General features: G+C 42.5%; 1 protein-coding gene across 24 annotated transcripts in view; it reads left to right on the forward strand.

Annotated features, from left to right (window-relative positions):
- tcf7l2 (transcription factor 7 like 2) overlaps window positions 1–27,268 on the forward strand; it is a 95,548-nt gene that overhangs the window by 23,786 nt on the left and 44,494 nt on the right. For 15 of the 24 annotated variants that reach the window (XM_086065094.1, XM_086065098.1, XM_086065114.1 and 12 more), the window contains exons 4-5: window positions 10,481–10,582; window positions 18,767–18,826. The exons of 2 other annotated variants lie outside the window; for them this stretch is intronic. In XM_086065094.1, the coding sequence (XP_085921220.1) occupies window positions 10,481–10,582; window positions 18,767–18,826 (162 nt within the window). The remainder of the gene's footprint in view (window positions 1–10,480; window positions 10,583–18,766; window positions 18,827–27,268) is intronic. 7 more of the 24 variants (XM_086065105.1, XM_086065101.1, XM_086065106.1 and 4 more) reach the window with 1 other exon arrangement.

The raw sequence follows: 27,268 nt of genomic DNA on the forward strand, positions 1-27,268 counted from the left end.
TTGCCCGACCTCCTCCCAACGCGCCTCCTGGCCTTGCCTTACGCCAAGAAGAGGCCTACACAAGGACCATCTTGTAGGTCAGTCCAATCAGGACGGTTTAGCACTGACAATCCTACAGTGTACTACTGCACTTCCTGTAATAGCGCTGCTATCGGGTAGAAATCTGCGGTTTAATGCCTTTGCTTTCTTTGCGGATTTTACAGCTTTTGTTCATATAAATACTGCATAGTATTGGAACCATTTAATTAAAATTAAATAAAAAGTCAAATGACTTAAGATTAATTTGGCACACAGCTGTATTGTGATGAATTGGAAGTTGATTAATAGATGACGACATTGATATTTTTTCAGCACAACAATGCGGTCACCAACCTTTTTTTGGCACCATGGACAAGTTTCACGTATTTCAGGTCATTTTTATTACGTTTCGCTTTCTGTGTTGGTAAAGTGCAAGTCATATGATGACTAATGTTCTGAGTATGCTTCTCGGCACCAGTCCCGATGGACTGGTGTTAATAATCGTTCAGGGCTAGCGGCAATTGGAATAGCCGAAACTAGTCTCATCTACAGCAACTTGCTTTTGCATTCTTGGACCCGCGGATATGTACAAAGACTGTGTCGCATTGTTGGCCGGACATTTTGTAAAGTCTGCCGATTGCACCAGAAAGATGGGTCAAAAGTCCTTTGTAAATTTTCCGATTGGAGCCACCAAAAACTCTGAATTAGTGACTAGTTGACTTCAACCTCAAAATGCAGTTCAAATATGTTTACGTTGTGTTTAAGAAGGATGTTTTTACATGGTTGGGATTCACAGTTTTTATTCTAAATAAACAGTCCGAGCGAGTCAGTTGACAATTCGCAACAAGCTTCATCAAAAATAAGGCTTCAGGCAACATCATGTTTTTTTGTTAGTTTCACCAGTGAGAAAAGCCTCTGCACTAAACTGAACTTGGAATTGATAAATGTGACAGCCTTCTGAAGACAAAGGCGGACCAGTAAATCCAGTTTCTGCGGCGTTAGCACAGCTAGATGCCTAGCTGCTCGGTGACGGGGAACGTTCGTCGGCAGGCAAGTCGAGGGACCCGTTTCTGATCTATTTTTAACAATGTCATAGATTCCAACAAACAATGACTAATGTCTCGAGCACTTTAACCAAAATAATTGACTTGGAGTAATCATTATTATTATTGTTGTTTTTATTGTTCGCCAGGTTTTGAGGAAGATTCCTCAACATTTTTTTTGTGATCGTCACTTCTTTGTTTGTTAGCAGGAGTATGCAAAACACCGTTTGTTTGGTTAATTGCATTTCTTCAAAAAGTTTGTTCGTTGTTCGTTGATTGTTTGTTGGTTAGTCAGCAGGATTCCACCCACAAAAATGTTTGGAATGCAGTTTTGTTTTTTTAGTTGACAGGATTACGTCAAAAATATTTCAATTGCGGTTTGTTATGTGGCAGGATTACGGAAATATTTTCATCACCGTAAAAGAGCTAGCAGCTGCATTTGTTTGGCAACCAGTCCCGGCCAATTGTGCCTTGCCTCTTGCCCAAAGTCAGCAGGTAAAAGCTCCAGCTCAACCGTACCTTATGAGGATGAACTGTTTATAAGAAATATTTGGAAATAAAAAAATAAGATGTTTTCGTGTTGTTTAGTATGTTGATTTTGATTACGTAAAAACAAAACAAAAAAAAACTTGATTGCCATTTCTTGTTTGGATCATTAGCAGGATTAACAAAAAAAAAGTTTGATCTCAGTTTGTTGGTTTAGTTAACAAGACTACTCCATGTAAAAATAAATAATAAAATAGGGAAAAACGACTAAAGCTTTATTACATTCAACAATTAATGCGATGAAAGTCGAGTCGAACTTGACTAATCAATGACGTCATTGGTATTTTTTTTTCTCCTTAGCACTGTACACCGGTCCCTAACCTTTTTTCAATCCCCTCTTTTAAAAATGGATTAGTTGCCGAGGAGCATGGTTACTAGGGGTGTGAATTGCCTAGTACCTGGCGATTCGTATCACGATTCATAGGTCACGATTCAATTCGATACCGATTAATCCCGATACGAATCTATAAATTGATTATTGCGATTTATTTATTTTTTACTAAAATTTAGAAAATACTCATCAGTAAACTTGTACATGTACACTGTAAGATTTGTATGAACATTTATTTATTTGAAAATTCAGGCTTATAACTGAGCCACACTGCATTTAACAAACAGGTTGCAGTCTGTTTCATGTCCTAACAGCACTGAAATAAAAATATTAAGATAACCTTAAGTAAGACGTTTTGTTGAATATTCCTATAAAAAAATTTGATGTTTAAAAATCAATTCGGCCTCATATCGAATTGATTCTAGAATTGCGCGCTGTAATATCGTGATATATTGCCGAATCGATTTGGTTACACAAGAAAAATATTTTGTGATTGTCATTTGTTGGTTTGTTTGTTAGCAGAATTATATACAAAACATTGAAACGCTAGTTGTGCCAACATTTTTTTTTTATAACCATTATTTTGTGAGCTATTTACACAAATTATAATATCGCAAAAAAAAGTTTTAACTCAGTTTGACACCCTTGTGATTTTCAAGACCTACTAAGGCCAGCTGGTTTCATGTGCGCATCACAGTCACAGATGACAAGCTCGCGCGACTATGTTGGAGTAGGAAGCACCTTAAGTAGAGGCTCCACAGCGTCGCCTGATGCTGAAGGTGCCAGCGAAGGCCTGTTCATTAGTCAGGCTGATGGAAGCCTCGCCATCTCCTGCTGGCCCTCCATCCTTCCTGTCGCTATTTATAGAGCAGCCAAGATATTCTTAATGGCACGGGATGAGGGAAGGTTGGACGGGGAGGGGAGAGTTTGAAGAAATGGAACACTGTTGACTCCTCTGAGGCTAATTGAGAAGGTGGTAGATTGCAATTAAGTCACGGATTCTATCATTGGCTTGTTTGTGGAGTCGTGGACTTTATTCACGGTAAATCTTCAAGTTCAATCAAATTCATTATTTTTACAATTCTGCCAATTGACCCAGGCAGAGCTATTGACAAAATGGGGTAAATGGCTTGAATGAAGATTTTTAGCCTTCTTTTTCGCCAGATATGTATAATGTATATGATATGTTGTTTGACACTTAAAGCAGGCTATTGATTATGTTTTGCTGAATTTTTCAGACAACCAGACTATTTTTTGAGACATTTTAAATATTTTCAAACTTTTGAAGTAGCTACTCTACCTATATTAAATCCACTTGAATTATCATCTTCACCCACAAAATACTGTACGTTGGATTAATATACTTCTTTTTTTTTTTTGGGGAATTGGAAAAAAACAACTCAACATTTTGGGGAATATCTGGTGTCAATCATGTTTTCTTTGGTTTACAGTGGATGTGGCTAGCCGTTACGCAATCTTCGCCATTTACCGGTCACTTGGGTTGGTGTTTGACTAGCACATTTGTCCACACCTGTTAAGTCAACATGCAAGAGCAGAAACTGTATTTATATCACGAAACCATGTTCAAGAGAGCAGGATAAACATAAACGACAGGCCGAGCCGAAAGTCAAGTGTTGGTTGACGGAGTCTTAAAAAAAGACTGGAATGCTTCTAAAACTTTGTACAATCTGGAAATATCGTTTGTCATTTCCACTCTGCTGACAATTTGGAAGCCTTTTGAGAAAAATTTTGACTCAAAACTTGCACAAAAACTTGGAGGTTTGTACCATCATCCAAGCATCTATCTATTTTCTGTAGTGCTTGTCCTCATTAGGGGTTGCTGGTGAGCTTTGAGCCCATCCCAGATGACTTGGGTTGCGGGGCGATGTTCACCCTGAACTGGTCACCAATCAATGGCCGTCCAAATATAGACAAACATCCATCCATCCATTTTCTTAACCGCTAATACAAAGTTTATTTGTTGCTATTTCCATTCTTTAATAACAAGCAGCAGAACGTTTTTTGGATTCTCAGCCACGCCAAACGGCATTGGCATTTTTTACCTGCCACGATTGTGGCACACACTTTCTACTACTTACTGCCACACCTACTCTGTTTCTACCATACGTATATGTATACATACTTTGTTCAAGCATGAAGTGGCACACCTTGTCCTAAAGCGTCAACATTTCTCTCTCTCACAGTTGACGTGACAAGCCGGAGTTGAGCACCTCTTTTCTATCTTCTTCTGTGATTTATTTCAAATCCACAGCAATGCAACACCACCATCTACAGAGATTTGATAGCCATTGCAAGGATTTAAACTTGTGAAATTCAGAGCCTGGTGAGACCCACTTCCATGGAACCCTTTGAACAGTGTACTTGGCAGTGAATGGTTGGATTCTTGTTGACGAGTATAAACGTCAACAGCAGTGAATGAAAATCTTAGGTCGGGCATCGAGGTTGAACAATTTAACAAGCGTAGTTTGACAAGCATGCCTTCATTTTAAGATGCAAGCCAAGTCTGTGTTTGGTAGTGAGACAGGAGAGGCCGCTTGGGCATCCCCCGTCGGAATACATGTTTATTTGTAAGAGTCAAGCCGAGCTCCTCCAGCAGGGAAGGTGAGAGTTTGAGCTCGTGGATTTTGGACCGACTCGGCGGCCCGAGCCAACTCGGGACCAGCGGAACCCACCGCTCAACCCCCATCACGTGGCTCTGGCTTTGGAGTAAATATAGACCCAGTGGACCCATTCCCGCCCCAGGGCACACAAACCCCAGGCCTTCCCATATTCTACCTTTATTTTCCTGCTTGCGAAATGCCTCTGGCTATCAGTGCAGGTGGGGTGTATTTTTTTCTTCTCTCCAATATTTACTCATAAAAAGTGTATTAGTCGGACCAAAGCTGCCCATGTTGTCCAAATTTCAGTTAGTTTTGTGTGGTTTGCCCTGGTCTGTTCATCAAGTGAACCCTCCAAAAACATCTGTATCTCTGCGTTTGTTTTTTTAACCCCAGAGGGATTTCAAAGTAGAAGAATTAAGCTTCGCCTGACCTCTGTCGCACAAAATTAAGTTTTCCATCCTTAACAACTGTTGTTTGCGTCGTCCCTTCCACCTGCTACTGAGGACAGACTCTCACTGCAAACAGATCAAGTGAAAACGCGGCCTTCGCGTTTCTAAAAGGATCAGATTGTAGTCAAACTGGTGGGGTTAATCCGTTAATCTGCGGTTAGTTTACTCAGAGAGGCTTTTTTAATGGGCTTCTCTAACTCGTCTTTATCTTGTCAGACTTTAATAAAGCTCTTTAAAGCGCCAGCAGTATGATTGGGTGTAATCTGCATGTTGTCAATCCCAGTGAGTGTTTTTTTTTCGGGGCAGTTTTGATTGAATGCAATTCAAATGTGACTTTCAGGTGTGTATACTGCATCTTGTGCAAGCAGGAATTTTCTGGGCTATCGTGTATGTTCGGCCATGTCTGACAGATGGATTGGAAATCCGTAGTACTCTGTCGCAACACATAACATCCATATGGTGACTCCAAAGCCAAGCTGCTGTTTGTTTGTTTATGACCCTACCCTACCCTACCCCTCCTCTTGTGCCCCCACCCAAATTTAACATCGTCCAATGGTCCCCTGTTGAAGAGTGAATCCGAATTTGAGGGCCATATTGTCACATAAAAAAACTCTGCTTGTTTGATCCATCTGGTAGCCTTTACTCGTAATCCCACAACAAACAAGCTGTGCTTTGGCTTCTTTTTAGTCGCCATATGATGCAATATATCAGATGGAAACTAGATTGACGAGTAGCTTGATGGAAAAATTGTGGAAAAGTCGTGGTCGTGGTGGATAAATGACACCGTCTTTGCTTAGTCCATGGTCAATAAATCTCGGGACCACAATGAATTTCTCTTAGAAGCACAAACCAACAATGGTCAATGGCATAAATCCAAGTACTCCCAGACACTCAATGGGAAGCGTCACTTGGACTCAGCGTAATTCAAATCATTGCTTGTAGCACCCAAGTAATATCAAGAATTTTTTTCCTTTGACAGGAGTTTTTATAGTCTGAAAATGTGAACAAAATGGAAAATAATCCCAACTCCAATCCCCTACCAAATTTTTTTCGTTTGCCTGGGTCGAAAAATTTGGCCTGGCGACAGTTGAGTTCATCGCGGTACAATGATTTGGAGGACTCCGTTGTCTTTCACCTCATCAGAGACAATTGAGTCATTCAGCTTCCATTGCGGGGCCAGCTTGGGGGGGGCGAGAAGGGGTGGGGGTCGGGCTGAGTGGTGGTAGAGGTCTCAAAAGGAGAGAGAGAGAGAGAGAGAGAGAGAGAGAGAGAGGCAATCTGGGTGGTTCTTACTAGGTGGGGGGTTGTTTGGGGGTGGGGGTGCAGGAAGAGAGACAGCGGAGACGAGAGAGTTATCCTGGAACTCCGCAGCAATTTGTCACTTCGGAATGGCTCTTGAGTTACACGGGAGGCCCCCTCATAGCGGGAGAGTTTTCAGGTCGCAGCGTATGGGGTGGGGGGAACCGGCAGGGGCTTGGGAGCAGCAGAGAGGGGTCAGAGGTTGTGGCCTACTCAAACCCAGGCAGTGCGTCCGTTGATCGAGAGAGGGAGAGGGGTGGAAAGGGGGGTTGAGGGTGGCGCGGGGGTGTTGGCCGGAAAAGACGGCGCTTGCCAGGGCTGCGTTTTCCTTGGCATACGCGTAAAAGCTGCAGGAGAGATTAGTGTGCGAAGACATTTGCAATCGGCGAGCTGAAGTGGGGCCACTTGTTCGGACATGCGCAGCCCTCTCTCCTCCCCCCAAATTGCCCCGTTGCCACTCTCGGTGTGGGTGTCACCTTCTTGCTCCCTCAGAATGTCCTCTTGCTACAGCTGCGTTTGGCATACTTGCGAGCATGCGTGCACACGCACTGACAGGACATTCCAGTGGCTGGATCGGCAGTTTGCCCCTCCGCTGCAGCGGCGCTGGCCTCGTTGGCCCCGCTGGCTCCTCTCCTGCACTCGTCTTCAGTTACCTCATAGATGACAGCAGCAGCTCCACGAGACATACTGCATATGCAGAGACTCCTCATTGAGCTCGTTGGCTTGTTGTTGCTATACGGCAACGCTTCCGCCAAATTGAATGTGGCAGATCTTCTAAAGCGAGTGTAGAGTAACAGCGCACATGGCAGGGGATACGATACGTTCTTGACCCGCGCACTATAGCGGCAATTCTGCAATATTGAGAGACAATGAAAAGACACTTTTTAAATGTATACAGAGAAATTAAATCCACACATAAAATGTCTGATCTCGGCGCGACACAAATGATGAACCGCTTTAACTTAGTCAAAGGCCAATTAAGTTGATGCCACAAATTCACAGACACGCACACATGCTTAAATATATTTGGAAAACTGATGGGCACAACAAACGGTTGATCTGATAATTATGAATGTTTACTCTTTATAATTAGTATAACTAATGTATAATGATGCCTATTGAAATATTCAACCAATGTTTTCAATAACCAGATCCTGAAATGTAGACGTGATGTAGGTTTTTCAATTAAAAGGACTGTTTGCATTTGACTGAATTTAATAAATGTTGATATTCTGCGATTCACATCATTTTTGCTACTTATGGCAATCACTGGAGACGGACTAGCGTAAAATCGTTACCTGTCTTGGTCATTTGGGGTCAATTTAGTTAAATGGGAAAGACTTCTTTGCTTTGGAGGCTAGCTTCAGTATTTTGCAAATATGGGACTTCATTGTATGAGGCACAAAGTTAATGAAATTCTATTTGCAAAATGACATTATTGGCCAAATACAGTCAGTACATTGTTTTGTGAAAGGTAATCCCATGAGACATTGACTTTGTAAAATAGTTGGTTAAATCTCTCATCAGCAAATGAATGAGGCATGCTCTCAGACTGTGCCACTTTGCCACATCCAACATGGCAGCGTCTATGTTTCCACGTCAGCTCTGTCACTCCCTTTCATTCGCTCCCCACCATTCTCCTCTATCCCCCACTGTGACCATTAATACCCAGTGTGTAGTGTGTCCATAAAATACCCAAAAGAGCGCAACTCTCATTTTTACAACTTTTCCCTTTTTTTTCCCCACATACAAACAAGCACAAACAAAGGTCGTTTTGCAGCACTTAAAGCTGTCTTGTGGTCATAAATGCGAAGAAGAGAAACACCAGGCACCCCCCCCCCCATCCCCCTCTCTTGCAGGGGTTGTAACCGTGGTCATGGAGTCAATAACTCCCTCCAGCGTCGACCACTGGCAGGCACCCCGCGGTGAACTCTCCGCTAATTACCACTGATTTAGACACAGTCTCGGGAAGGGTCGTGACACACTCTCTCAGACCAGCACTGACTCAAACACACACACACACACAGACAGACAGAAGTGCATACAAACCAGAGGGCACTCCTGCAGGATGGCAACCCAAAAAGAGATTTAATCTGGCCTTGCTCATGTATGGCAATGTATACAAAAAGGTCTGAGTTGAAAATAAACGGAGAGCCTCGCTCACGCTTTATGCGGAATGTCAGTGCGATACCATCTCGACCTCAAGCAAACTTCTCCATGTGGATGTCAGATGGTGGGAATGTATTATTATTTGGATAAAAACGTTAGTGTATTAAAAGGAACAAAAAGGTCCTCTTATTGCACACGCTAACATCCATTTCGATATTTAAATGGAAGTCATTAAAGTCAATTTCCCGTTAGTAATTTAAGTTGAATTGATTTGCAAGCAAAAAGTCATCCAGTGTCATGAAACGCACCCCCACCCTCGTCTTTGAGGAAATATCAGTGATGATCAAGTCCTTGTTATTCATAGGCCATATAAAATGATCATTTTTCACACTTTCCCATGCTTCAAACCTGATCAAATTTTGCATTTATATCGTGATGAAAATTCACATGCAGTAGCAGTTGCGAGCATAACCCACAAAAATTGTCTCCATTGCACAATTTCTTAGCATTCAGCCCTCAATGCCAGTTTCCTGCTTTAGCAGCCGGAAATTTGGAAGGCATGTTAAAAGACTTGAAAGATCCATGCTCGCAAAGAATGTGCAATTTTGGTTTGAATTGGCCATTTTAGGGTCTTCCCAGGTTCCTTCAAAGCGGCCATATTTGAACGACATGTACCTGGTGTCAGGCCGAATTGTGCATCTCCCAAAAATGGAGCAAGCTATTTTCAAGACTTCATGTTTGTCTATAATTTGTAGAAATTTCATATTTCCTGGGGTCCTTCAAAATCCGATTGGTCGCCACACATACTAGTAGTCACGCATACTAGACCAACACAGAATTTGAAGCATATGTACTACTGTAGACATATGGGCCACACTAAATCATGAGAAATTTAGTCTTTACTTGTGGGCGGAAGATTCAAACGTGAAATTTGTAATTCAGATTATTTTGTTATGTACTATATTGAAAGCCTCAGAAAAGTTCTCAGTCCCAGTGGCCCAGTTCTCAAACTAGGTGGGTGCGATAGTAAGAACTGCTTGAACCGCAGTTTGTCCTCCTGCCGTCACCATGCAGGCAATTGACGACTTTTTTGTTGTTGTCGTAGTTTTTCAAGTAGTTGTGTGGTTCCATTAGTTTTACTTTTTCAGGTTTGCTAGGAAAGGGAATCTTTTGCCATGAAAGGAAATCTTTCCGGGAATAGTCTTCCGGGAAAAGGTATGACGTGCTGGAATAGTCCATCCAGTGTGTCATCACTTTTTTGACAGATGTTTCACATGACCCTTGTTTCTGCTTATCTGTTTGTGTGCGAACGCGTGACGAGGCGATGCAGCGGGCGAGAGCGAAAGGCTTTGGGAAAAACGTCTGATATCGGCCAAGTCAATCATTTATGGGAGCCGTCAGGAGGTCTAGCCTGGTGAGACGCCACGCTTGGACCTCTTTATGGCTGCCAATAAATGAGTCACAACAGTTGCGTTTATGACATAAGGTCATCTCCAAGTCACAAACTGTGTGCCGCTTGTGTAACCTCCACCTTACCTTGTTCATCTTTGTTAGGGGTCAAATATACATAATACAGAAAATTACGGAAATGTAAGAATTTGTTTCTGGATTGGTCCCCCATCCAACTAGTACCCGCTTAGCACCTCGACTTAGGAGTGCCCAATTATTATTGTTTTTCTATTAAAAAATGTTTTGTATTGATGTCTGTTTTTGACAAACAAATGTTGCATTGTTGTATTGCTTACTTGCTTGAATAAGATGATATAATTAGGATAAGGACTCCATTCTCATTTAATTCCCCTATTAAAATGTTTCCAATTTGGAAAATTCCCTATTTTAGTTTCCGATGGAGATTTAACGGAGACGCTCCAACTCCGTTTTAACCGTTAAGGCCGAGTGTGAAATCAAGCGTTACCATCCATCCACCATCCATGTTTTTAAGTTTGCACACCCATCCAAAGAAATGTCCCTTTCTGTCGTCCTGCTTTAAGTTGTTCTTTTTTGCTTTCTGCATTAACATGTTTTGTTCCCTTCTTTCCATTCTGTGTCCTTTCTGCCATTCAGTACCTACAGATGAAATGGCCCCTGCTCGATGTTCAACCAGGAGGTCTTCAGAGTAGACAAGCACTTAAAGATGCCAGGTCCCCGTCACCGGCACACATCGTTGTAAGTAACAACCGCTTTTTCTCCCTCCCAGCTCTTCAACCCGCAAATACAAAATGCCCCCCCCTCCCCCCCACCCCCACAAAGGGATTGAAGAAATGCATGTTGTTTGCACGTTTGACTCGATCGGCAAGGCGCTAACGTCTGGGAGTGTGGCAGGTGTAAAATGCGGAAACATTTCGTTACCTTGCTGGGGAATGAGGCAACGCGGCTGTCCTGCTACCGCGCCAGCTTTGAGACGAGTGTGGGCGATCCTCCAACATTGATTATCCTACCCCCGCGGAGATGCAGGACAGAACTCTGGCAGTTGTCGGCGAGAAAGAGAGAGTTGGCCCGACCGAGCAATGCGTCCACCCCCCCCGGGCATGTCGATACGCAAGGAGGCAGGCGGGCAGTCGTTTGTGAGCCTCGCCGTTAGTTTGCGCTCAACGGCGGGAAAGTTTTCCAGAGGTCGGCGGCGGCAAGGTTGAATGTGAGGATGAGCTTTTTGTGAGCGTGGTCGCCGGGGTCAACAAAGAGGGAAAATCAATAAGGGTGGTGTTGCGGACAAATTAGCGACCATAAGTTTCTGTCTTCAGTTGGAGAATTTGTGAAACTGCTTTTCCAGGCATGAGCGCAAGGGTGGGAAAGCCTTTGTGCTCAAGGGTCACATTCCATCTGGAAAATGGAAATGAGTACAAATGTGTATGTAAAATATATTGATTTCAATAAAATAATGCTTTATTCTTATTTTATTGTTTGTAAATAATGTAATTGTAAGGAATTGACCAATTACAGTGTTCCCTTGCTCTAATTCTTCTCGATCTCGCTGTTTCGCGGATTTTTTTGTGTGTGCAATTTTGCATGCATTTATTTTATTTTTTACAGTAATGCACGTATTTGATCAAATTTATGAAGGTTTGAACATTAAGGATGTTTAAACAAGAGAGAAATCTGAGAAAATGTAAATGCCTCGATGAGAAAAGTGTATAAACTTTGTGGTGAAGGGTTTTAGAGCCTTAAAACATTTATAATAAATGTAAGACATAAAGCTAACGGACTCGCGGATTTCATTTATTGCGGGTATTTTTTGGAACCTAACCACCGCGGAAAACGAGGGAACACTGTATTTTATAAAGTACATAAAACATTAACAGTGAATTTATATTTTAAATGGATGATTTTACTAATATTTGATTCGTTACAACAGTTCAATTAAATGGTACCTTGAGATACAAGTGACCTGGCTTAAGATTTTTTTTTTTCAAGATATAAGCCTTCGCTCTGATGTTTTTATGGCAGAGACCCTAACGCAGCTCAACTCGCAACAGTTCGGGACATAATGAACAATTCTTCAAAATCAATACTTCTAACTCATTTGCAAAGTCCGATTAAATGAATGCTAACAAAGAACGCAAGAGGCCATTAATGGGCTAATGAATAGCATCTGTGTCTCGGTGTTGTAACCCTTTATGAGTAATGGCAATGAATTCATCTTGATCCACAAAACGGAGGAATTCTTTACATTCTGTATTACTCAGTGGGCCGAGTTATGCGAGCCTTGCTTTGGCCTCCTCTATGTTAGAGGTACCAAAATAAGTGTCTAACTCATTATTTAATTGGTCGTTACGATTTCTCAGCTTGGCAATCGCCTCCAACCGACTGTCCCGGTGAGTCACATTTGACATTGGATCAGTTCACTTGGTTTTACGTTGCGGGATGAACGGCATCTTTGGCAAAGCCCGAGCCTCCTTTTGTGTCATGAAGGCGTCTTGAAATAGCGAGAATCGACAAGGTTGTTTACTTGAAACAGAAACGCTGTCAAAAGTTGTCTGGCAGACAAAAGGACTTGAGCGACGACAAGCGTTCTTCCGAACAAAACAAAACCGTCTCGGGTCGTTCCGTCTCTTCCGCTGGATGCTGCTGGTGTTATTTTTAAACCTGCAAGTTCAGCGCGGGCCCTTTTTCTTGCGCTGTTATTTTAGGAGTCGCTGAAAATGAGTCCTTAAACCGGTCGTAGGCAGGTAAATACTCAAGCTTTTTATTTCCTTGAAAATGACTCATCCGGCTGTAAATACCCACGGGCCTCGCATCCAACCTCCATCCCTGCTTTTTACGACTCCTTTTAAATGGAGTTTGGGAACAAAGTTTATTGCTTGTAGTTGCAACTTTTGTACAATAACAAAAGGAGAATCTGACGTCATTGTATCTGTGATTTTTGCTGGTCTATAAATGCCAACTGATAAACTTAAAAATGTGGCTACATTTCTTTGATCGATTATGGGGAAATTTAGCAAATCTCGACAAATTATCCATTTATAATTTGGACAATCTCTGACCTCTTGTTTGGATGCCAGTTTTATGTTGAATTGCATTCTGACGCTGCTGTATTCGCCAAAGCAAAAATCGGTGTAGTCGTAGCTCATTTTTCCAAACTGCCGTCGTCAACAGCGCCTCTGATGGTTGGAGCCAAGTAGTGCACTCTATTTTAGATGAGTCAATAGATAGATGGTTACTTAATTTATCCCCTGAGGAAAATTAAATAATCATAGCAGCAGTGTTTACACATAAACACTCATATGAATAATATATTACAGTACAGCAGAGTAGCATTGAGGAGGGATTAACATAAATGTTAATCAAATCTAAACAAAAACTGGAAGATTATGTTGCATGTTGGTGAGTAGTCAACACTACAGTGGACCCCTGTATATTTGCAGGTTGTTTGTTTTTTTTGTGGTGGAAAATCCTCGCTATTTTTTTCTTCCTTTTTTACAATTCCAATTTGTTTGTTTGTGTTTGAAATGCTATTGACCTAATACTATTTGGATCCTAGTTTTTGGTGTGTTTTATGGGTTATTTGTGGGTTATTCTAGTCACTTGCTAATTGTGGGTTTCGCTGGTTGCGTTTTTTTATTTGCAGATTTTCGCTGCTCATTGATTCTCAGTGCTTGTGGATTTTTGCTCTTCACAAAATTTCGCTGTTTGTGGATCATCGCGATATGTGGATTTTTAGTATTTTCAGATTTTTGCTCTTCACAGATTTTCTCCATTTGTGAGCCTCGCTGTTATCAGATTTTCACTGTTTGAAGATTTTCGCTATTGGCAATCTGCCTTCCTCAATTACGTGAGAATATTACAAATCCACTGTTCACTACTTAGAACCCTTACTGATAATTAATTCATTACAATGTGCATTGTCAGTGACAATACATTGTTAGTGTAAGTTTACATACATTTTTAGTATTACGCTACTGTAGCTTTCGTTAGCTAAGCTAATGAAGTTGAGCAAATCCAGTTCTGACGGTGTCTTTGTTTGGTCAAGAACAACTCTTGAACTTGATGATAAATAACTCAGTAGGTTCTGTTTTTCTCTCTCGTTCTTTTCCCCTTCAGCACACTGGCCGCAAAGCTCCGAGGCATTGCGGCATCGTGTGCGCACACATACGCACGTACACACACGCAAGCTGCTGTTAGCGCGCGTGATGAAATTGAACGTGAAACGCAGCTTGTATTGTTGGCGCTCTTTCTTTCCTTGTGCTCCACTAGCCACCTCTTGACTGCGAAGGAGGTGCAATTGAATGTTTCCCTGGTTTGCATCATTCCGACTGCGTTGCATCTGGAAAAGAGAAGAGAGAGAGAGAGAAAAAAATTATTTCTCGTGGACAGCGTGCCAATGTTAACTCCGCGCGGACCCCCCACCCGTGTCACTCAATCAATCTTTTGAGCGCAAGCCGGCCTCCTCGTTCCAGTGCATGATCCCCTTATCAATAAGCGCTGTAAACAGTGGTTTCCTTTTTTGTTTGCAAATTATAGGAAATACTGCGACACCTTGACCCGGCGGCGCTTGTAGCGGGGCTGCTCCGGCCGCGATAAGACGCCGGCGAGATAAGGGCCGGCTCGAGTGTTGCTAACAAACGGCAAAATGACCGCGAGCCATTCACTCATAGTTTGAGGGGACTGTAAATAAATCCTATTAAAAGAATTGGACACACTTGGCAGGTTAAAGGTTGGAACAGTTTACAAAAACTTTTATATTTGCATTTCAGGTCATAAAAACACTGGCAAATTTAGCTTGTATTTCCATCTCCTGTGGAAATTTGACATTTTCTGAAACTTGTATCTTTATAATGTTACAAGAATGATGGTTGGCCTGCAATCGTGACAGAATCTCTCTTAATTCTATTAACTTCTTACAGTTTACCCATTCAACTAATTTTATTCACAAATACATTTGGCTAGGTATCCTTCTAGAGACTTAAAAACTTATGCTTTTGTAAACTTCTTATCGTATCAGTGGAAAAAAGAGGAAATGACCTCTCGCCGATCAGTCTGTCGGAAGGGGTGCCCCCCTGTTTACCGTACGCTCAGAGGGTCAGGCGGGCCCGTTTTGAAGTGCCAGACCAACCCCGCGGGCAGCCTCCAAACCTGCCGCCGACGAACTTTTACGCCATTGGCTGAATGTTATACAATATTTATCCATCTATTGATGTTTTTCTTTTTGGTGGTTGTTGGTTGTCGAGAATGTGATTCCAAGAAAATCGCAGGTCTGCAGGGAAAGGGCGAAAACATTTGTTGCTTTGTCATCTCTCGCAGATGTATTGATACGTTTTCATTTCAGATTTCTCAAGAGTCTTTGTTGATTCTTCTGGGAAACGCTGTTGTCGTGTTGAGCTGCCATAGTTGTTGGAATGGAAGTGTTTTTTTTGTTGCTGTTGCGTGTGGAAACCGTTTATAACTGGTTCAGTATGTCAAGGGAAAAAATGGAAGCCATAAACCTGCTTCTTGTTGTGTAAGGAAATAACATTTCAAATGAAACATTAACACAACTGCTAGCAGTAGCTTGAACAACTGAAAACTATTTTCAGGAAAGTGCAACATCAAGAGTTCGTCTTCATTTTAGGAAAGTGCAACGCCAATATTTGGTTTTCGTTTTAGGACTGTGCACAAGCAGCGTTTTGTCTTCTGTTCAGGACAGTATAACATCAATCCTTTTGTCTTCTTTGAAGGAAACAAACCAGTCAGACAAGTGTCAAAGTTGATATTGAATAGTATGAATTATTAAATAAAAAACTCCACTTGTGTCCATTATTGCTTTGGCTGTTGAAATGCCACTTGAAGTTGCCTGAGCATGTTTTACAAATGGAATTTAATTGATTTATTAAATTAATTGTGTAATGCCTTGTGCAACAACTTTGACATAATCCCAGAAGCAAGTTGAGCCGCATTGTATTTGTTTGTTTGAGTAGCGCCATGTCATCGTTTGTTGGTTACGGGAAAAGTGGGCATGGGTAGATGCGACTCGCATTCTGATTGGCTTTTGTTGCTTAATTTGCCACTTTGAGAATTGGGGCAGGAGCATGAACATGTTACCCGCACGCTCGCGTGCACACATGCACTTACGCACACTCACAGCACCAACGTCTCGAGCCCAACAATGTCTTCATTGTTTTGCCGGCTTTCACTGGCAGCAGGGGACGGCTGGAGTGTTAACCATTTCCCAACTGTGCCTCGGTGAGTGAGTCATTGTGTCTTCAAGGTAGCAAAGAAAAAGGTCCCCAGGATGAGGAAATTGGGGGAGGGCACTTGTCCCCACCAGCCCCGTTCGCCTGGGGTGTATGGTAATTAGTGCAGAGAAAGTGATGGAATCTGGACATTTTTACAGCTACCAGGACCTCCCACCATTTTAGCACCTTTCACTTTCTCATTAGGCGGACATTTAACGCTGAGTGGGACTGGATGGACATGTGACTGCTTTACGAGGTCAGCGAGTGAATAGGCACTCGCCGGATCAAATTCACCTTCCTTTGCCGCTTCTTTCTCCAGTCGGGACAAAAGGGGACTTCCTGTAGTCTGAATGGGCCGCACACCTGGACCGTCGGGACAATTGCTCAGGACTTTGGGAGGCCTGGCAAGATCTGCTTGTTAATGAACGACCCCGTGGTCAGCAGGCACCACCCACGCACTTCACCGAGGACCTGACCGAGACCACGTGCGTGCAATGCCGATGTTTATCTGCCCCACGTCGTCCTCCGCAGACGTTTGCTCATGGGCTCATGGAGGGTGGGAGTGGGGGGGGGGGATGTCATCAGACGCCCTGTCGGGCCTGAGGCTGTTGTCTGGACGGCCTCTTGTTTCCGCAGACAATCCACTCAGTGTTGACTTTGTCAGCAAGACAACAATGACTAAAAGAGTCACGCTGATCCTTAAATGGAACACTTTCAATTGAGGACCCGTTTCGACAAACTTCTCAATAATTAAATCTGGGATCTTCCAGAACATTGTAGTTCACGACATCATTTACTTTCAAATATTCACACCCACTCGCTCAACTCACAAATTTGCTTTGAGGAAATCATTATATTGGCTCTAGCGACTGGTCTGTGAATTTCCTATTTGCATTCATTTACTGGATCACCGTGATAAACAGAAATATTAAGACAAGACTTCCGCAAATGCTCTAAAGGTTGGGTAAAAAAATAACTAAATTCTAAATTCCCTGAAGTTGCACAGGTTTAAATATTCATAAATCATTACAAATACCCTAAAAGTTGTGCAAGGCAAAATAAGACAACTGAATATCCCCTAAAAGATGTGATAATTATAATTAGAATAACGCTGCGGCAAGTCTCCCGAAAGGTACAAATAAGACCAAGTTGTGCTGGTTAAAATAATACTATTTTCACTTCTAAAAAGTTGTTCAGATCATAATAGGTCAAACCTGAATCCCCAAGAGTTGCACAGGATAAAATAAGACGACTAAAAATTCTGCAAAAGTTGTGCGGGTGAAAATAAGAACACAGCAAACCCCCCAAATTTGTGCAAAATATTTGAGGACCACCGTATACCCCCTCAGAGATGCGCAGGTTCAAATGACACAACTGTAAAACTCCCAAAAGTTAAATGAGGAATGCGTTTTTAGCCAAAATAACCGAATAAAAGGAGCCTTAGCCGTATTATACACCACAGTCTCCACTTGGCTCAGATAAAACCGACCCTTGTCATCTTTCAAGATGCAAAGTCCTTGTTTTAGTGTATCCGCACATGATGGAATAGCAACAAAAAAGAAGACCGAGACTATATTTATTTCTTAAGAGAGCGAGCGAGAGAAAAGGGCAGAGAACTTTGCCGAGGAAAAGCAACATGACCTTTAGTTTACTGACCAACTCGGGTGCCTGAAAGCAATCCGACAAGTTGCTTTCTCCACGCTGAGATCACCGGCTTCTATTTGCAATTGCACTTAACCCCCCGAGGGCCGGCTAAGATAACTCGCACCAACAGCTGCACGCTCAACAACACATACAAAGATCTCATCTGGTGTGCTTTTCTTTTTGTGTAAGTCCTGAGGTATCCCGAGCGGACAGCGGCTGTGGAAATGTTGCCTAGCAAATGAATGGGGGGTTGGGGGGGGGGGGGGGTCAGGATGTGGTTCCACACAGCTATGGATCCACATCTATTAATAGATTATTTGTCATTTGAACAAATCTTTGGAGGATTTACGTTAGTTTTGCCCATTGTGATGCCAATGAAGGTTGCGAATGTTACGCGCGTCATTAAAAAGCATCATAGTAGCGTAGTGTTCCTGTCACAAAGTCCAACATGAAACACTAATGCAACTTAGTGGCAGAAAATTACCTCAACACAAATCTACGAGTCAATGTTTCACACTCCTTTTAACCATAACTGTAACTTTATGAATTACGTAATATAAAAATGTTTGTATCAATGAACTTAGAGACACATTCACATTTGTTTGTTTGGGGGGGTTGTTTGTTTTCAATGGCAATTTTTTTTTCATGTTGACTACTCCCCCCACCCCCCACCAAATATCGGCGTTGGCAGTGAATACCAGCCTCTTTTTCTCTTCTCAGAAAGCAAGCAAAATGTTTGGAATGTACTAAAGAGTGTAATATTGTTTTAACAAGCAGCCAGCCGGTACGACAGCGACGTAACCAGCAACCAGCGCAGTCTTTCTGCCGGTTTCTGGCTGTACAAGCTTCTAATAACCGACTCCGACATGCACCCTGGAGGAGGCCGAGCCCACAGAGACGAGCGAGCTCGTCGTTTGAATAAGTCAGAAAGCAAGGCGATGCGGGATTTTCCAGGGAGAACGCGTTGCTTTTGCATAAATCCTGGTCCATGTGTGTGCGTGTGTGTGAAGAGCTCATATAATTGTGTGACTTGGGACCGTCCATCTTTGCCTTTCAGGGGCCCTTCTGCTGGGAATTCCCTGGACAGTCAGATCTGAGCCTTCACCAATTTCATTTGGTGAGAGACCTTTGAATTCCCAAAAAATATCATGCCAGATTTTTTTGGTTTGATTCCACACCACATAAATTAACACCTGCTAATTGATGATTTAAAAAAAAAAAAAAAGCAACAAGAAGACTTTGATTGAATGACACCTTGGGATCATGGTGATAATGATAAATAATCACGCTGTGTTTCTGCTTGTTGCTCAATCAGTTGCTGCTGCTTTCGTGTTGAATTGCTGTTTGCTGGCTTTTGTCCATAACCAAACTAAATCTCATATATTTTCTCTTTCTGTGTGTTTGCCACTCCTCCTCTCACTCTTTATGCTCATACTTAACGGGCCTGGGTGATCTTGCTGATACGTTTGAATGAAATTTCATGTGCAAATTACCGCCCTCCCAAACACACACACACACACACACGCACACACACACACAACTAATAACAGTTTGAAGAAGTGGAGGTACTTGCTGAGCCCCGACCCAGTTTGTAAAAAAACACACACACACACAAAAAGCAAACATGAATGCCACTGTAAGAACTGTAAAAACATGGATGGTATTTTCACTCGTGGTGGCAGCACTTCGTCACCAAGATGCCAAGTTGTAGATGGATGGATGAATAGATCGGTAGATAATGAAGCAAAGTTAATACAGTTTTAGACAATTCCGCTAAAGATCCCCATCCTTTGTTTACCTCAAAGTTGGAATACTTCAGCTCAGATTTGTCCATCCCGGAGGAGGCAAGCCCTAAAAGTGGATTTCTTACTTTCCCCCTGGAGGGTTGACTCGGGACTTCCTCCTGGGATGGCTTGGCTCGTCTCTGGCTTGTTGACTTGGCACACTCGCTTGACAGAAAATAAGACAAGCCCTTAAGGACACAAACCCTACTTAATTGCGCCAATGGGATGAGCACAAGACAAAAGGAAATGTTGCTTTTTCTGCATGTCAACGTTGCTCTCATGCGATGCGTCTTTGCTCAAACTTGTTTGACAAGGTCTGGCACGATCGCGTTTTGGGTGTGCCTGCCTGCCTTTGCCGTCTGTCTTGCGTGTGTGCATCGGTGTCACAAAAACAGACTTTTTCCCGTCTCGGCGTGACTCAAGTTTCAGATGACAGCTCGTCAGACGGAGGTCGGGTCTCAGGCGTCACATGTCACGGCCTACAACAACTTAAACTCGTTTCACCCCCGCGGCGGCGCTAAGTAGGCATCAGAAAAATGCGGTAATCACGCTTTACTCACCGCTTTTACGTCAACAATTAGGGGCTAAGTTTAGAAGTGGCATCAATAATCCAATCTATTGCTGGCAAACTGTACAGTGGACTAGTTTTTCACGTAGCCCCCCCCCCCCCCCCCCCCGATCTCCAAACTTTGGTTGACTGCCGCAGTCGGCCAGTCCGTTGAGTGACAGCACACCCGGCGGCTCGCTGTGCTACTGTATTAACACTGGAGGCCGATTCGCAGGGAAACTTGTTTTGACAGAACTCCAGGTGTCTCATTGTTGGCTCCGGAATGGTTCAACAGATTTACCAATTAGCACTGGGCTGAGGGCACGGGAAGGGTGGGGGCTCATTATGAGGAGGGGGGGGGAGTACAACAGGGGATGGACGGGGGGCGGAGTAGATGGGGGATGACGATTTGGCTGCAGTGATGGAATGAGGTTTGAGCTCCACCCCTCATCACCCACCCCAACCCAGTACAAAAACGTGACAAAACTACATAAATACTGTAACGAGATTATTACAAAAAAATATTTCACGGCAGATGTAAAAAAAAACCTCTCCCGAAATATCTAAAAAGACAAAAGTATTACAAATTAAATACAATCAATATTAGGTGAAAAAATAGATACAAATATGACAAAAAATTAGACACAAATAGACACGATGAACCAAAAGTACAAAAACATTAGATAAAACTGAGAGCATTAGACAAAAACATACTTCAATGCGAAAAATACAAAAATGTTAATATAAAAAAAATATCTATCAACTTTGTTGGCTGGTGTCGATCCCAAACTGTGGGCTTAATCACATTTCCGTCCCTATTACCTTCTTTGTTATTCCCTTTTTTCGAGGAACTTTCAAGAAGAAAATCTTTTGAGAAGAAGCTGAATGCATTTTTTGCCTTTCATAAGATGCGGCGGTCTGAAGCGACGTAGACACAAACAAATACGAAGCACGCACAAACAAAAGGGAGACGGGCATCATTGTGAAGAAGAAGCGAGACCGGGGGCTTGCTAACAATGCTTGTGTCAGGCATTCAAGAAAAACAAAAAACAAGTCGCTTAATGTCAATGAGTGCGTTGATTGTGCGAATCAATGCCGAGCGTTCGGGGTCAGGGTTCTTGCTCCGTGCTAGAAGTTACTGATTGATGTTTTGTAAACTTGTAATTGCATTGGATGCCTTGTTTGAGTCAAGACATCGTACTGTATCACTTTTCAAGCAAACTTTGAACCGCAGTGTTACAATACGTTGGTGGTACAGTCAAGTTTTTTATGATTTTAGTACACACAAAGTCAACGTGCCAAATTGTATTTCAAGCACTTTCTTTTTTTGTCACTAGAGAGAAGAAAATATTTGAATTTCCCTCAGGAACAATTTGAAGTTGTGGACGAGTACACCGTCACAGTCAAATTTGAACGGTGCTGTCGAATGCTGAGTGATTCCAGAGAGCACTTAAGCTGCCCGGAATTATTGTTTGCAAAAGGAGAGGGGCTTTTCTCTCAGGTTTTGCAGGGGGTGGACGTGGGGTTTCTGCTCAACTCTCTTTTTCGGCGTTTGGCGTCGTGTCCCCCCCGTCTACCCATCGTCACACTGTCGGTGTATTCCGAGCAATTCTTTCAGGTTGGCCGAGCGAGCCAGAACCGCACTAAAGCTCCCCCAATTTATTTGATTTTTGTTCCTCTCCGCAGTTCCGAGAAAGACCCACCTGAACTCCATCGGATTTGTTTGGCTCACATATTGATGTATGTCTTGTTGCTGTGTATTTTTTTTTCTTCCTAATGTTCCGTCTTCCAAGTCGGTGTCGTAGACATTGTCGGAATGCCAGAGTTTTGTTTTTGGAAGGAACTTGATACGAGGCGTTTTTCGCTCTCAGCGTGCTTCCTTGTTCCTGTCCTGGACGTTTTTGGCCACTTGATCGAGACAGGTGATGATGCGATCAGACAGCGTAAGCATACCTGTGCAGGTGTGCACATGCTCGCCGTGTTACTCATCCTAAACCCACCGGTGTTATTGCGGCGTTGCCAAGAAGAAATAACGCCATTTGCCAGTGGGAGTGGCACGAGTCAAAACATTAGATACGCTTGCCTAATTGAACGGCAGCCAAATGCTCAACATATTACCCAACTCAACTTTATTTGTAGAGAATTTTGAAAAACAGCCACAGCGGTAAAAAACAAACAAACAAAAAATATGAAAATGCAGAGATAAGAAGATCTATCAAACAAAAACATGTAAACGTAAATACATTTATATTTATGTAATTTAAATAAACTATAAACGGAAATAAAAAAATTATAAAAATGTACCAACAGTTTGATTAAAAAAAAAAAAAAAAAAAAAAAAAACTATGAGAGGAAATATACATATCAGGAAAAAAAAGGACCAAAAATACAAAACAATTCGACGAAGAAAAAAAAATCGATATACATTGTGCAGAAATTAAGTACAGTATTACAAAAAGAAATGCCCAAAATATTTTATTACAATATTTTAACTAAATTAGTCCAATTGTTAACACCAAATATATAAAATATTTTATGAAAAAATACACAAATGTAAAAAAACATTTTTTTTTTTTAAAGATGTATAACTTACAACCAAATATAAAAAGATAGTGTTTTATAAAATTACTATAAAGAAATAAAACTTGCAAATATCTGCCAAAAACATAAAAATGCACAAGAAAATACACACATAATAGGAAAAAAATTATGAGACTAAGATATTAGATAAAAACTTCTAATAATAATAATACAATTTGTAATACATTTTAAAAACATTGTGACAAAAAAAATCTGAAAACACTCACAAATTATTCAACGAAAAATAGCAGATGAAAAATACAATATTGATGTGAAACATTGTAACAGAAATGTCAGTAAATAATACAAAAATATCTTATTCAGGTACTTATTTGCATTAAAATGAACCACTTGAAGTTCTTTAAAAAAAAAAAAAAAATCCTCAGTGGAAGGCGAGTGTGACGGGGTGAAAAGGAGAGTTGGATTTGGCGAGATTAAGGGGGATCATCATGCTTGATGGCTCAATCCTGACGGCATATCGAGGGTGGATACGTCCAAACTAATAACAGCCGACTGGTGAAAAATTCCGGGAACTGCATGCTGGGTAAAGAATAAATGAGCCTGTCACAGTATCGTCGGTGCTGCCAGAGAAGAAGCATCGCATTCATTCATTATTAACATTACCTAAACGCATTATCGGTGTATTTATTCATTCATTTGTCTTGTTAACATCCAACTAGAGTTAGCCGAGCTGCGCCAAGGCACTAGTTTGTGTGACAGTTGTGCGAGATATTGAAATAAAAAGCCCTGGCGGCGTGATTGGAGGTTGACAGGAGCCACATTTTCCTCTGCGGGCTCATTAACGGACAGCAAATGGCGATGATGTTGAATCGGCGAATGTTTTTTTATTTTTTTAACCAACAAATCTTCTCACTTTTCAAGATAATCTAGCTCGCATTTGTTGTGTTTTTCTCACCTCTTGTTTTTTATTTATTTATTTACTTTATTTATTTTCCACCAGTGGATGTTGTAATTGGAACTTTTGGCAGCGTCTCCATCTTGCGTCGGGACGTCAGACAAGTTGAGTGGCTGACGAGGCAAAAGGGGGCCGGTCTGATTGGTGTGTAGCGAGGCGTGCCTAAATCAACTGCCGGCATGAATAGCTGGCTTGCTTCTGGCTGGCAAACTATGGCAGATTCTTTGGAGGTGGGGAAGGGGCCGGGGGCGACCCTGGAATAACGAACGCGCGAGATGCTTCCTTGAAGCGTGACTTCCCTTTCGCTTTGTTGCCGCAATTTAGCCTCACTGTATTTTCCCTCCCGCATTTATAATGTTTCATTGTTACTCGACTCGATTCATTGCACCCTGAGATGTTTTCGTCGGACAAATCTGTTGGTCTTGTACAAAAGGAACTGCTTATCTCTTTCCAGATTTTTTTTTTTTATATATGTGCAGTATTTACCGTACAATCAATCAAGAAGTTGAGCGAGTGCTACATTTTTTCACTAGTTGGGTTCCATGCACCCATTTTTATTCGAATCTTCAAGAAATGCCATGATAAAGCTGACCGAATACGCTAGAAATTTGAAAAAGGGCCCAACATTTGCAAGCGTATCAAAAAAAGGAAAATGCGAACTTTGGCTATGGAAACAGATTTTGCAAAAACAGCAAAGAGACACTACGGTTGATCAAGAATTTCCGGTACAAAAGAAAACTCATACGACATCGCATGGCGCACTCGCTTCCTGGTCTTCTTCTTTTAATTTACTGGTGGATCACATCTCTATGGTGTATAGCTCCACCTACAGCGGTGGAGTCCCCTCTCTATATATATTCACAAAAGGAAGAAACAGATGGAAATGGGCATAAGTCGCATGTCCGTTAAGCGCGTTTTCAGTAAATTCGCTGAAAAAATTACAAACAATTGGATGAAAACCTGACTTACTGTTGGCCGGAGACCTCCTACCTCCATATACGGGCAATTTCATATATTTTCACAAATTGATACTATTGGTCTGTCCTCAGGTCATTCATTAGTTACTAAAATGTTGAAAATAGCTCGAGAGCAAATCGAATAACTGTTGGAGCTCCGCCTCCTCCAACAATCTGCGGCAGCCATGAGCCATTATGTCACCTCAAAATACTCGTTGAAAGCAGTTAACTGTCACTTCACTCCCGAATCGCGCAGTTTAAAATCTCCCGGACAGAACTGGCTTCCTCAATCCCGGGAATTGACGAGCCGGCCAGTTGAGCGCGCTTGACAAAGCTTCCTTTGGCCCGCGCCGCGGCCGCTAATGCGAAGCACATGCTCGCCCGTCGAGCATCTGCATGGGCCGCACACCTGTCGAAACACTCCTGTGGCCTCCCTGCCGTAAATTCAGGCGCAGTCACGCCAGAGGCGGACCTGCTGGAAGCGGGGGGTCAAGTTGGAATGGTTGTAATCCTCCTTGACAGAATGTCGTCCTTGTGTTTGGCCAGGCATTAGCGCATGTTTGAGTGCGTGTCACGGGGAGGAGGAGGACAGATTGCGAGTGGTGCGATTCTTGCGCTCTGCATACAAATGTGCGTAATCACCTGGCCGCCTGCCACCGAAGCCCCGTGGAGCTCCCGAGTTACGGACAAAATGCGGGCCCCAGCCAGGCCAAGATTGGAATGTGCATCCTCACGTCCACCTTTGTTGTTTCACACAGAAATCTGCAAAATTGGTGCTACCGTGTTTTATGAGCGCCCCAACTTACAAGTTTTTAAAGTTATGGGTCATAACTTTCTAAACTCTTTTGTTGTTGTTGTTTTGTCTTAAAATCCCCCCAAAAATCATACAAAATATATTTCTTCCACTTTGGGTGAATTCTGGCTATTTGTACTGCTTTTCTAATAGGCACCTCAAATTTTGAGGTCGATGCAACATCTGTATTGACAGCTTATGAAATGTGCTAATTGTAATTTGCGCCCAGCCAATAAATCAGCAGCAATCGTCGATTACTGTTTCTCACTGATAAATCAACATCCACTTGCCTTGAATCGTATTTTTGGTAGCTTACCCATGCTAGTATTCTAATAATAAATGCTTTCGCGCAACTTTTTTCTCGGTGCTTCATAAGTCACTCTTTCACCCGATTTTCCGTCTATCGCATGTGGACGAGCCTCTCTCGCCGTTTTAATTGCGTCTCATCAATGCTGACGGCTGCAAAATAGAATCAAGAAGGCGACCGTGCAGCCTTTGCACATGAAAAGGCTACAAGTCGCCGCGGCTTCACACAGCCAGAAAAGGCGATTGGTGTGCTGCTGCCGATTCCCTGCCGGAATGAGTCTGATGGGCTAATTGTAGCCCCCAGTGGACACGGACGCACATCACAGCAGTTGAGCGGACGGGGAAAAAATGCTTTTCGACACCGTAACAGCCTTTGATTCTTTTTTTTTTTTTTTTTTTTTAACGATCCTTGAATATCCGATACGGACGTACAGTATGTCATTCCTTCTCAGTTTTTGTTTTCTCATTTTAGTGGTGTAGGCGACATGGTGACACTTTCTCTGGGCCACTGGACAAGAGGAATCCCGTCCACGATTCCGTTATGGTCACTGCATCTAATAGGCCCCGCAGACCTTTTTGGAGGTTGCACAATGCCCCGATAAAGAAAAAACAATGCGATGCGCAACGGCAACACCAACCGGCCTCGCTGTAGTGCTGATCAAAAAGCCGCTGCCCATCTTTTGAGCTGTTTTTTCTTGTTGTTCTCTTTTCTTTTTAGCATCAAACAGAAATCAATATCCAAAACTTCTGAGTGTGTGTACCAGTTTATCCTCCCGTCTCTCTTTAGCGTCATGCCACGGGAGGAAGAAAGCCGGTTAAAAGGAGGGGGAGGGCACAAGGAGACGACACCGGGTCTCGGAAAGCCGGGAGAAAATCGATGGGAGGGAACTCACTCCTGTCCGTGGAAACGGCGCTATGGGAGGGGAACCAAGTTGTGAATGTGGAAAAACGTTTTTTTTTTGTTTTTGTTTTTTTGCTTTTTTCTACCCAGGGAGAGAACATCTGAACAACATTTGAAAAGAGTTCTTTTGTTGAGGTTGACTTGTGCGGTTAGGCTTTGTTTCATCCAAGTGTGCACCAGCGCGTGTACAAGTTGCTGCCTTTGGAAAGACTCCTCGTGGCGTGTTCGAGGGTACTCGGTGGACACGAATGCCCTGCAGGAGGCCAAATTATGAAGCCAACATGAGTAAACACACACCTACGTACGCGCCTTTAAAATAGCACTTGGCGTATTTGATGTGGAAGCATCCATGGCTGCGTGAAATACTCAAAGAGGCTGTAGTTAATGACAGAGCATATACAAAGCATGGATTTGGATGGAACTTCCTGGATGCCATCCTGGGATCGTCGGGTCATGGCTTGACCGAAAGCAGGAGAAACTTGAATTCAAAGTGCTATAAATTGCCCAATAGGCAAATTTCACAGAAGTTTTATTCTGAAACGCTGCATCAGATTTGGAATAAAACTTGCTGGGTGCCATCTTGGGATCGGACGCTTTACGTTTGGCATTATCTTCCCTTCCTGTAATAAATCTGAACTCAACCGCGCCCCAACTGGGAATTTTGATGTCCCGTAAAATCTCCTCGTTAAAGAGTTTCTGAGCAACCTGGGCATGTTGCTGCCTCCCACAGGACTGTCCAGGCACTACCCCAAGTCAATTTTGTTGATTGATTGATT

Source organism: Leptonotus elevatus, chromosome 20, assembly GCF_054856555.1.
Source record: "Leptonotus elevatus isolate MCC_2025b chromosome 20, RoL_Lele_1.0, whole genome shotgun sequence".
Lineage (NCBI taxonomy): Eukaryota > Metazoa > Chordata > Actinopteri > Syngnathiformes > Syngnathidae > Leptonotus > Leptonotus elevatus.